Here is an 11524-nt window from a genome sequence, read left to right on the forward strand (position 1 = left end):
CGCTCGATTCTGATATATATTTGGAAGTATGATCTAAGTAAGATAGATACAAATAAGTTTATCTATATAAGATATAGAAATGAGTGACAGCAAAATGGCGGCCCGACTCGCCTCGGCTCGTTTTCGCTCTGACAAATGCTTCTGTCGCTTTGATCATTAAAGAAACCACACAATTTATACTCCGCTTACCTCTGAAAAGTACCATGCGTATCACTAACCTACTAATTTTATTTCCATTTAAAGCTTTCAATAATTCAATTCTCGGACGAAGTCAGGACATATGCCCGGAAGTAAACAAATCTTAGGCTACAAACCAGCACCGAATAGCAGAGCGAGCCTTTGACTGGATTGTGTTTTTCTATCATTCCCACCTCTTTTAACGCACTTCTATAATATCCCAATCAGAGACTCGCTGTACTGTTTGCTGCGGGTCTGTAGCTTGAGATTTGTTTACTTCCGGGCATATGTCTCATATGGCTTGGTTATACTTTGGGGATTTTGGATATATTTGGATGATGGCTGTTCTGAATTAGACACAACACCTTTCCTCCGTTCCCTAAAGCTCGGACCTTAAAATAGATTGGGTCCAAATGTATAGTAGTGAAGCTATATAAATACCAAAAGTGCGAATCAATCAATTAATATTTCAGAAAAGGATCTTGACATGAGGATTCTGACTTTGCAGTGAGACTTAGTACCAAACAATGATAATGATTAGTGTCATAAAAGGTATACATTAGCATCTGAGCAAATATTTCACATTAAGAAAGTTGAAATCAGGAGTCTAACTTTACCACGCGACTGCGACGGTACTTGTTTCTCTTTTAAGTATACTGGGTACTCTTCCCGTGTCTGTGACGGAGTTTTCCCATATAGTGTGGGTGCTGTGCCCAATAATAAAAAATACACCCACAATGGGTGCTATTCCTGTGTCGTTGACAGAACTTGCCGATATTTTGTGGGCACTCTGCCCAATAAAAATATACTAATAGTAACCCTACTCTGACTTCAAAATTCTAAAATGCTGAATATTGCTTTGCTGTTAATGTCTTAATATTGACACATAATATAAATGTGTTTGTGGGTGGCTGGACCCAAGAATATTCCCGTCCTGACTTCATTCTACAGAGTTAATTAGGAGTACATTGTTCCCACGCAAAAATACATTACGGTATAAACATAAGAAGGTAACAATGTACTGCACTTTTCAACAATAACACATCCTGCCAACAATGCTTGTCGTCCCCTTCAATTTTGTTAATAGGACTGGGGTGACAACCATCACTGGCATGGGTATATATCCTGAACAGAGTCCCCTGAAGACCATCGCCATCAACGTCGAATTCTTTTGGACAGCCTCGTGTTTACCATTTCCAAAGGGAAGTAACCCTAGCGAACTACCTTCAAGGTAAACTGCTAATACCACTGAACATTTATGATACGGAATATGACCCATAATAATCAATACTTAATTAATAATACAATTTACAGAACATACAGTCACACAGTAATCTAGTCACACAGGATCTGTCTGACCCACCACAGCATATGAAGAATCATCAGGAACCTGTGTTTGCTGTTTCCTTGAACTGAATAAACCCGGGCATTTCTTATACAAGGCAATGAAAAGTATCACTAGGACAAGGACAATGGTACAAAGAATAACAGGAAGGACGATGCCCACAGGATCCGTTCTGTAAGGCATAACTGTGGCAATGCCTGTAAAGGTTGTCTGAAGAGGGTACGCTGTGGTTGTTGTGTCTGCAAAGATAATTAAGATGTTCTTTTTCTAACAATGCGATAGGGACACTAACAATCAAGAAAGCGTCAGAAGTCATCCTACTCGGTACGACCTTGCCTCGGACATGGCACATTACTCTATGAATGTGTCCGAAAAGTTAGTTCTCAAAATCAGAAACAATATATTGACACCGACTCACATGTTCCCTACGAACAACATTACATCAAAGAATTTAACTCACTGCCTCGATGTTACCTTGTCTAAAGACACAAGAACGTGAATATTCTTTTTGCACAGAAGCACATATATATGCGTACCAGTGACATAAAATATATCTTGAAAACACCTCGGCACACCGTGCACTGAGAGCAGAATAACGCAGTGATAACTGGCATACCTCCACCGAGATTACGAAAGTGTTTCTGCAAAAAAGACAGGATGTCAAATGATACCAATGTCCCTCTTTGCTTAACATTACACGAAAGGTGGAAATAATATAGGAAAAACCAGCAACAAATCACCCAGCACCGCGTGAAGGCATTAATTTATTAAATTCATTTTTTTTTTTTTGTAAAATGTCATCCAGATGCTTCCTTGTGATAAAAATGACCAACAATTGTCCACTCCAGAAACAAATATCCCAAGAAAAGAAAATGGCTGCTGGGTTTGTTGTTCAACGCCGCACTCAGTCATATTAATATTTCAGACTATAATACGGCGGTCTTTAATTTTTCGAGCCACCCGCCAATCCAGTGATCAATATCATGAGCATCGATCTACGTAGTTGGGATCGGATGACATGTGTCGACTAAGACCGCGAGCATGACCTCGAGACCTGTTGGTCACCTCTTACTACAACCACGGAGTCGTGACGACCCGTTCTAACCGGGATCATCAAGGTTTCCGTGAACAAGTCAGGTATTTAAGGAAAATGAAAAAAGAAAGAACAAGGAAGGACAAAAAGAAGCCCAAGTCCAACCCATTTTTCCGAATTAGACACTTGTATCAACTCACAATGAACTTTCTCACACTCCAAACTTCTTTCAACATTGCCGCATGTAAACATCAAGTTGGCGTGGACAGCACCTTGGGTCGTATTTGTACAGCTAAAGTTTCCCTCTGTAATGTCTTTCACTGTTCCGGCAAATAATTCACATATCGTTACAATAGTGAACTGCAGACTCACGGAACAGTAGAACCCCGCCAGGGACACAGATATTGTCTTGGTCTCCTCGTCTCTGATCATGGTACAGCCAGGGAGCTCTGTTAGTAAACAGCGTCACACGTCAAAGTGAGTCAGGACTCAAAGGCGCATCGGGAATGTTTACGCGAGTGGGTTGTAGTCTAAAGTTACATCGACAACATTATTTTCAGTGAGTAAGTGAAATATATTTATGGTTTCATTAGCCTTATTTCAGTGAGTGAGGTATTATTTTATAGTCGCATTGACAATATTTCAGTGTGTTAGTTGTAATATAAAGTCGCAATTACAATCTTTCACTGAATGGTTTCGTCAATATTAAGGTTAAACTGGCAATGTTTCAGTGAACAAGTCATAATCTAAAGTCACAACAGTAATATTCCAGCCATATCTTGACTATGAAGCATTTGTATTTATACAAAAAATAACATAAACGATCAATCAACAGCTATACGTTAAAACCAGGTGAATGGATAATTAACAACACATTGCCAAAGTTGTCAAAAGTAGATGGGCCAGATCGCCAGACACTGAAGGTAGGTCATCACACCTGGGTCCAAAAGGACTAACGGTGATTCTGCTACCTTCATGGACCCCAGCTGGATTTCCAAATGCCTTCAGTCGCAGGCGATTGTGACTTGTTAATACAGTTGCGTGTCTGGCATGTACTTACTGTAGACAACCATGCGACAAGTCAACAGTGGCGAAGGTGGAACTGCACATCGCCATTCTCCAGCATCAGATACTGTCACCCTAGGAATGGTCAGAACGCTACAGGTGTCATTGACAACTGCTGCTGAGTAGTGGCCGAGGGGTTCACATGATGAGGCTTTTAACTTACAGATAGCTGCCACTTCCCTGTTTGGCGTAGAGTAGCCATGCTTGTCCGCTGTGTCGGGTGCAATACAAGTGATGGCGGCTTCAGAGCCTACCTCAGTCTGATCTGGGCAGGTGAGAACCGACGTACCTGTAGAAATATACTCAAATAACAACGTTTGTTGTTTAACGCCACTCAGCAATGTTTCAGCTGCATAACAACGTCTGGAAACAGTGGAGTCTGGCTCAGACAATCCAGTGATCAACAGTATGATCGTCGATCGGGGATACGATCATATGTGTGAACCAAGTCAGTGAGTCTCACGTCCCGAACCCGTTAGCCGCCTCTACGACTAACACACGTTTCAGAAAGTCAATTCATCTTCATGTTACTGAAGACTATCTGTAGCCACAACCTTGACTACAATATGATATCACAAATCAAAATGACAGCCTCTATGCCCTTTGATGTTGCCCAAACGTCCACGAATGTTCTAAACATATACTTACAGAAAAAAATGGAATATGAAAAAATTCAAGTGTTCCTTTAATCCTTTCCAGTTTTCAGTCACATTGAACATGCTATCCATACAAATTATCACACACCCCTCCCAGCCAAAGAATATTCACGGTCCCTTAGTCACAGTGTTTCCGACAATATCTACGGGGCTTACCGTGTGACAAATGTATCTCCATGAGCAGGTAAACTACAATAACGGTCAGATGCATATTCAGTCCAGGGTAACTGAAATGAAGAACATTTTAGGAATTATGTCAAGCAAAACTGAGGCTTGTGTCGAATCGTTGTTGCATTTATGGATAATATAGGTTCTGAAGGTAGTTGAGGGAACTTGGGGAGACCGGATGTTGTTTTTAACGTTTCATACCTTTTGGAATGGTCTCATGGTTGTCGGCCGACAGTAAAGAACCGATAATCCTTGCAAAGGATAACAAATTACTATTACGACTGTCAACATCTGTGACAGCAAAGAATGGTTGTACACTTCGTCGACAAATGTCATATTTAGCGTCCACGCAAGTTTGGAACCTGAACTTTTCCTTACATATACGTTTGTCACTGGAAATCTGATACCGGAAGTAAGGAGTCCCGCCTCTTATGTCACAAGCTGGCGAGCACACGGGGAACCGGGAACCAGGTTAGCACCGGAAGTAACGCCTCGCAAGATTTACAGGCCCTATAGCTGGACTTTGTCCATTTCTGTGGAGAAGTTTCACAATAAGTCCACTCACTCATTTCTGGAGTTTTTACAGTAAAACAAATGTCGATCTGAGGAGAAGGAATTGTCTGGTAAGGTGTCACCTCCATTACACGTCTGAGCGATTGAGTGAGTTAGTGAGAGAGTGTACAGGATTATTCACTGTAAGCACTAATACTCGCTATTCAGAAAGACACAGGTTGCAGGTTCGAATCCAGACTGCTGACTACAAATTTGCAAATTTATAACAATTCACATCCTGGCAATGATCAGAAGCACGTGGGTTCAGTCAGTCAGAGGGCCTTCATGTTGAGAGCAACACACACCGAGATATGGCAGATCACAGATATCAGTTATTTCTTGAATTTGTGTTGATTCTATACCAAAACGAGGTACGAGAAAACAGTAAGAGTTCTTCCCCTTCCCCCATCCCAAATAATATAAATTTATAAATTGATGTATATTATGACTATTAACGAACCAAAACAAAAACTAGAGGAATCACAGAAATAAATAATATCTATATAACAAATTAAGTACAATATACAGCCTTGAACCACTTAGTCTTACCTCTGCTTATCTGGTTTATCCGAAGAAGAAATAATGTGGGGGAACGGAAGGAATTCTTTCCGAGAAAACATATTTGATGTAATTAGTCGCTTATTCCGAAAATATGGAGTTTCAATTTCTCTACACTTTGTTAGGTTCAGGTTTGTATTGCTCACGCAAAACGTATTTGGTTTCTCTTTCGTAGTTTTGTCTGAACTTCTCGTCCACAACTATTGAACGTACAGGTTGTTCGGCTTGACCTGAGCTACTCCACATCTGCATGACCCGAGAGGTCAAATGGCACAAACGGCAGGTCGATGTAACTTCATTAAATGAGGTAACTTCATTAAATAAGGGAGCAGAGAATGCTGTCATTGTTGCGTTCGTGCTAAACATGCATACATGGATTACAGAACTCGTCTCGGAAAACAACTCTTCAAAAACAACAGTCGTTTCATATTTTAACTGAATTGTATTTAGAGTCATAAGCCATCAAGTTTGGTTTACTAACTTTAAAACGTAAAGTCAGTTACTTTCAGACTCCCATTCACTGCTGCTGCTTGTTGCCTGCTGCTTGTTGCCTGCTGCTTGTTGCCTAAGAGTCCGAATAGGAGACATTAAGCCATCTGTAGCTAAGTTTTAAAACAAAGGACATTGCTGACGATTTCACGACACTGAGGTGTCAACTGGCTACCTTGTCTCGGCTGGTCGGACATGTTGACAAGCAGCTGACAAAGGCGTACAATAATAGATCCAATCAGTTGTGACACGGTCACCCACTACGACCTGTATACATGCAATGATACAACGGCGATAAGTGGAATCAAACTTGGTGAGAGTGTTTCAGCGGGCAATGTGATTCTTGCCACAGCATACATTCAGTGACGTGGTCCAAGTAACTTCTTATTAGGACAATTATTTTACGCTACTTCAACCTACTTGTTTAACAAATGCTCTCCTAAAGAATTGAGCAGTACCACTGTTTGGAGAGCTTTTATCTGCGCTATCAGTACACAGTGCTGTGGTAACAAATTGTGTTTCAGGGTAAAAGAGTGAGTGATGTAAGATTTTACATTGCATATTGCATCCACATAGTGATGACTTATTAGAAGTCTGTCTTCATCGGACAGTAAAATAGAAAGTTCAGTATCACACTTTAAGTATTTTGGTATAAAATATTACTTTCTCAGACTCTTATTTAGTATGAATTAAAGTGAGTTAATAATTACCTTCAAATCGGCAATATTCAGACAAATCGTGACGAAAACAATCAGTAATTATATCATTGATCAAGAAAATTAGTTTGGCAGCAACTGAAGGTAGGTCACCATACTATAGCTAGTGACCTTGCGGACCTACAGTACCTTTGCTTCCTGCATGGCCCCTAGCTGGATTAACACCATCCCTTGAGCTGTTAGCAAACGAGACACAAATGTAGATGTAAACATACTTTGAATGATGACTCACTTATCCTCTCACGAGGACAATAATTTTACCTAACTTTAACCTTCTTTGAGAATACGACTACTAACAATCTCAGTTTCTGATTTAAACTTCCAACCATATAAAACATATCTACAAATCATAATACTAAAAAGTTATCTAGCAATTCAATTTCTTTTGAAAATTCGAAAAACGAAAATTAGCAGTATTAAAAAGATCCTCAACAGTTCTAACACTGAAACAATTATCCCTTGTGACCGAGTATCAAATAACTCTTAAGAAAAGACTATCAGCCACCAAAGTTAGACCATCTCACACGGGAACCAGGAGTTGCCTCCCTTCCCCCTGCACAGTGCCTGAGTCATCCAAATCGTTGGTTTACAACAATTCTCGGAAACCTTCTTTTATGTTCAGATTTGATGCAAAACTGCTAATATTGCGTCCTCGTTTAGAAAATGCTGTTCGCATTACAGGTCTAAGTGGGCAGAAACACGAGCAAATGCATCTGTTGTGTATGTGTGCAGGGGCGACGTGGTTGTTTAGTAGTTAAGGCATTCGTTCGTGCTGCCCAAGACCAGTGGTGATTCCCACACGGGTACAATGTGTCAAGCCCATTTCTGGTGTCCCTCCTGCCGTGATATTGCTGGAATATTGCGACACAGAAACTACACACAGTGTATGCCTGTCATTTAATCGTTCAGTTCAGTACACACGACAAGCTGTATTGATCTATTATAGACAGGTTTGTGGTGCGTATACATCTGTGAGTATATGCTGCATGATGGATTGTACTGCTTTCATCTTTTACACAATCCTCACCTATAAGAAAGAAGGACATTATGACTTACTTGATGGAATGCCACACTAATTAGGTCAGAAACACTTACGTGTCAGCCTGCGACCACAGGCTTGTTATAGTTCAGCTCACCTCAGTATTACAACATGTGATGTAAACATCTGTTGCTGTTGACTATCGATTACATTTTACTTCATGAACAGGTCACATACCGTACTTTCAGGTACTTGAAAGCCGGTACTAGTTTTTTTCTGCTGGCCCGTCCAGCACTAAGAGGAGACGACGCTGTTGCATGTGCAGTTCGAAGAAGCGAAAGACGAGCAGATTTGCAGTTTGTGTATTCGGAATGTGAGTAAGGAACACACTGTCGGTGGACAATTACTTGTATGGTGACGACATGGTGCAGACAACTGAGTCTAGAGTCTTTTCTCCTTACTATTTAATGACACGGTTTGCTGTCTGCAGAGACCATTAACATTTCACTAAGCCATGTCAATCATTTTCATTTTTAAAAATATAACATTGAACAATGGAACAGTTTTATTTTCAGATGTCTCTCTCGTAGTGTCACGTGGTGGTGCTGTAAGCAAACAAAAGTAACAAACAAAAGTAAGGAAACATTGAGAACGTAAACATTGAGAATTGTTTCAGCAGAATTATTGAAATTGTAGCAATAATAAAGTGGAATAGCTTCTTTAATAACTGAATATTCACGTGCACACGCTATTCAACCATCTTAAGTAAGAATGTCGATCTGTGAGTGGTCCATGTGGCCCTGGACAAATTACCGTGTACAACGCAAACGAGGTGAATAAATCTTTTGAGGGTGAATAAATAATTTACTCCCTGCGAAATTCTGCCAGAACTTTCTGCAGAAATGCATTTTCAGAGGCAATTTGTGAGCTTATTAACACGTGAACATACTGGCAAATGACCTTTTCGTGTTCATCTCCTCGAGATCTTTCCAATGATATAAAATATGTCTTTGTAGCTTGCTCCCTTTTGTGTGTCAAGTTAGGACTCGCTGGCCATTCCTAAATTGTCCCGCCCGGCCTTAAATGTTTTAGAGATTAGATAACAGTGTGAACATGTATTGTAATCTTGAACATATCACAATCTACCGTTTGTAAAATATTTCATAAAAAAACAAAACAATGAGATGAAAATTTGTAAAAGTGGAAACACCCACATGAGAACGATAGATTTTGTCTTCAGGGCTTCCATGGCAAATGCGTTTTGCATCATGGGTAGTACATACGGTAAACACATATTTAGAGTCCGACAACAAAATCACGAAAGACATCGGGCCTCTAAGGCCCAATGGGATATGGGGGGAAGGGTTAAAATCGTTTTTGCAAACATCCACTTTTAATTGAAAATATTGAATTAATTTATATAATGATCTTTCTACTGGTCAATACGACATCGTCCTCTGCTGGTTATTCAGCCACGTTGGAAGTTCTGGGAACACAATGGCCAATTTTGGAACCAAGGCAACACTCAACAAATCTGTGACACCACTGATTATAAAGCTACCACTAGATCTCATATTGGTGATGTGATGCAGAAGTAGTGAGACACCCAAAACATTGCATGCAATAAAACCGTATATTGGTTGCACCTATTTTGGTTGTCAGTCCAGATTTGAGGAGGTCATTATGCGAAGATGTCTCATACGCGTTATGCTCACAAATACCTTTTAAAAGGTGAGGATCCTCCGTTTTTGTATCCTTTGTGATGATAAAGTCACGGTCAAGCATATCCTGCTTGAAGTGGTGTCAGATTAGTTGTGTGCTGCCTTGATAGCAACATCGGCCATTTAGTTACCAGAATTTCCAATATTATAATGTAAAAACAGTTTAAACTACTGTTAATTCTCATTACATATTAGTTTTTTTTTCAAAGACGTTGTTTTGATCAACGTATTCTGATTGATATTGTTTGTGGATAGATGTCTTTTAGGGGAAGGGTAGTTTATAGTAGTAACTTAGATTGTTAGTGGCTTTTCCCTCCAAGGGATTGAAGAGTTGTAACATTATTTTCCTCCTAAGAGGATACTTAAGTCATCATTCAAAGTCTCTTTACATCTACCCAATCTGTTTAATCGTAGAATAGTGCCCTTTTAATGTACGACTAGATGTGTCTACTTTGCTAACAGCTGAATGGACGGTTTACATCCGGCTAGAGTCCACGCAGGAAGCAAAGGTATTGTAAGTCCCCAAGGTACCTAGAATGGTGATCCACCTTGGGTTGCTGCCAAACTATAGCCGGCTTTGTATTGTCAGTTTAAACCTTCAATTATTCTTAATCGTAGTATATATGTTCTTATGACCGTGGATAAATTTCCCTACAATCGCCAGTCCCTGCAGGGAGCAAAGGTACTGAAATTCCGTGGTATGGTGATCTGCCTTCAGTTGCTGGCGATCTATTTTAATCTTAAAATCTATACCTTACAATAGAGTCACTGGCTGCACTATTGCCTATGTGACTTAAAATCTGAACTCACGCACCCACTTACTCACTCAATCACAGATGTATATAACGCTATGGGTTAATTGTTTCTGTTTGTGTGGTTTCCTTAGTGTAAGAGGACAATTTTTCTTATACAACGCTAAGACACTTAGGGAAGTCTAGTGCTTCAACAAGCAGGGCTAGAGATGGAGATTGTGTTCGAGGAACGTTGGGTTGCGCTTAGCTTGGCAAACGTGGAGATCGTGGTCATTGGAATTATTCCTCTTTTGGAATAGATTCTGGTGATGGAGGTCGGGCAGGAACTTCTGTCTGATTGAGGCAGAGCACCTTGGTGCTTTTGTTTTGTTTCGGTTTGGTTTTGTTTGTCTGTTTGTTTATATGTTGTTGTTTTGTTTTTGTTTGTTTGTTTGTTGTTTTGTTTATTTGTTGTTTTTTTTGTTTTGTTTTTGTTTTTTATTTGTTTTCTTTTAGGGGGTCGCTTTGTTTTTCTTTTTTGTGATTGTCGTTAATCAGTACAGAATCAAAGTTGAAACTGAAACCTGATATAACATAAAAACAGTAGTTCGAAACACTATCCTTCCTAATGATAAGTGTTCTGGTTGTACAAAACCTTTTAAACTAGGGTACTTTGTGTGATGTATCCCCCTGTGCAAATTACTCAAGAGATATATCATCTATCATTTTTCCTTGAATTTACGTGGTTTTGTTAAATAGAGCAACAAACGCACACGCTAATATACACATAGAAAGTTACATGTATATCCCGAAACTTTTTTCCACTTCGATTCCTTTGTAGACCGTTTTCGTTCGGTAATGCCATAATCTCCATTCAATATTATCTCACATGGGTATTGTATTCGGCGCTTTGACATCGGGGCTGACTGTGTCCTACTAGTGCTGCACCCGACACCACACATTGCTGCACCTCCACACCCAGTTGCAACACTCACCTGCTCCAACACGCTCTGCCGTACCCCCACTCTGAGCTGCACCACCATACTCTGCTGCACTCTCACTCTCTATTGTACCACTAAGGTCAGCTCAAAACCACCCTTATCTGCACCACCATATACAGTTGCATCACCAGACTCACCTACACCCCCAAGTCAACTAAACTACCACGCTCACCTACACCCCTATCACTCAGCTAAACAGCCACAATCACCTACAGCCCCATCACTCAACAGAACAACCACAATCACCTTCACCCCTATTACTTAGCTAAACTACCATAATCACCTACACCTTATCGCTCAGCTAAAGACCCGTGAAGGTCCCGGGGTAGAATA

At 40.2% G+C, this 11524-nt stretch overlaps 1 protein-coding gene across 1 annotated transcript; it reads right to left on the minus strand.

Annotated features, from left to right (window-relative positions):
• Positions 1-1516: 1516 nt before the first annotated feature.
• Positions 1517-7885, minus strand: LOC137272371 (uncharacterized). Its single transcript, XM_067804747.1, has 5 exons — positions 7855-7885; positions 4433-4503; positions 3616-3909; positions 2756-3004; positions 1517-1761 (listed from the first exon to the last, which is right to left on the minus strand). Exons 2-5 carry the CDS (start codon positions 4485-4487, stop codon positions 1517-1519), a joined length of 843 nt encoding a protein of 280 aa, XP_067660848.1. The 5' UTR covers positions 4488-4503; positions 7855-7885.
• Positions 7886-11524: the final 3639 nt, after the last annotated feature.

Source organism: Haliotis asinina, chromosome 1, assembly GCF_037392515.1.
Source record: "Haliotis asinina isolate JCU_RB_2024 chromosome 1, JCU_Hal_asi_v2, whole genome shotgun sequence".
Classification (NCBI taxonomy): Eukaryota; Metazoa; Mollusca; class Gastropoda; order Lepetellida; family Haliotidae; genus Haliotis; species Haliotis asinina.

Coding starts and splice junctions, on each gene's coding strand:
- LOC137272371 (XM_067804747.1), bottom strand. CDS start 4,487: ATGCATCTGACCGTTATTGTAGTTTACCTGCTCATGGAGATACATTTG. Junction 3,910..4,432: donor GGAGATACATTTGTCACACG/GTAAGCCCCGTA, acceptor ATATTTCTACAG/GTACGTCGGTTCTCACCTGC. Junction 1,762..2,755: donor GGAGTGTGAGAAAGTTCATT/GTGAGTTGATAC, acceptor TTATCTTTGCAG/ACACAACAACCACAGCGTAC.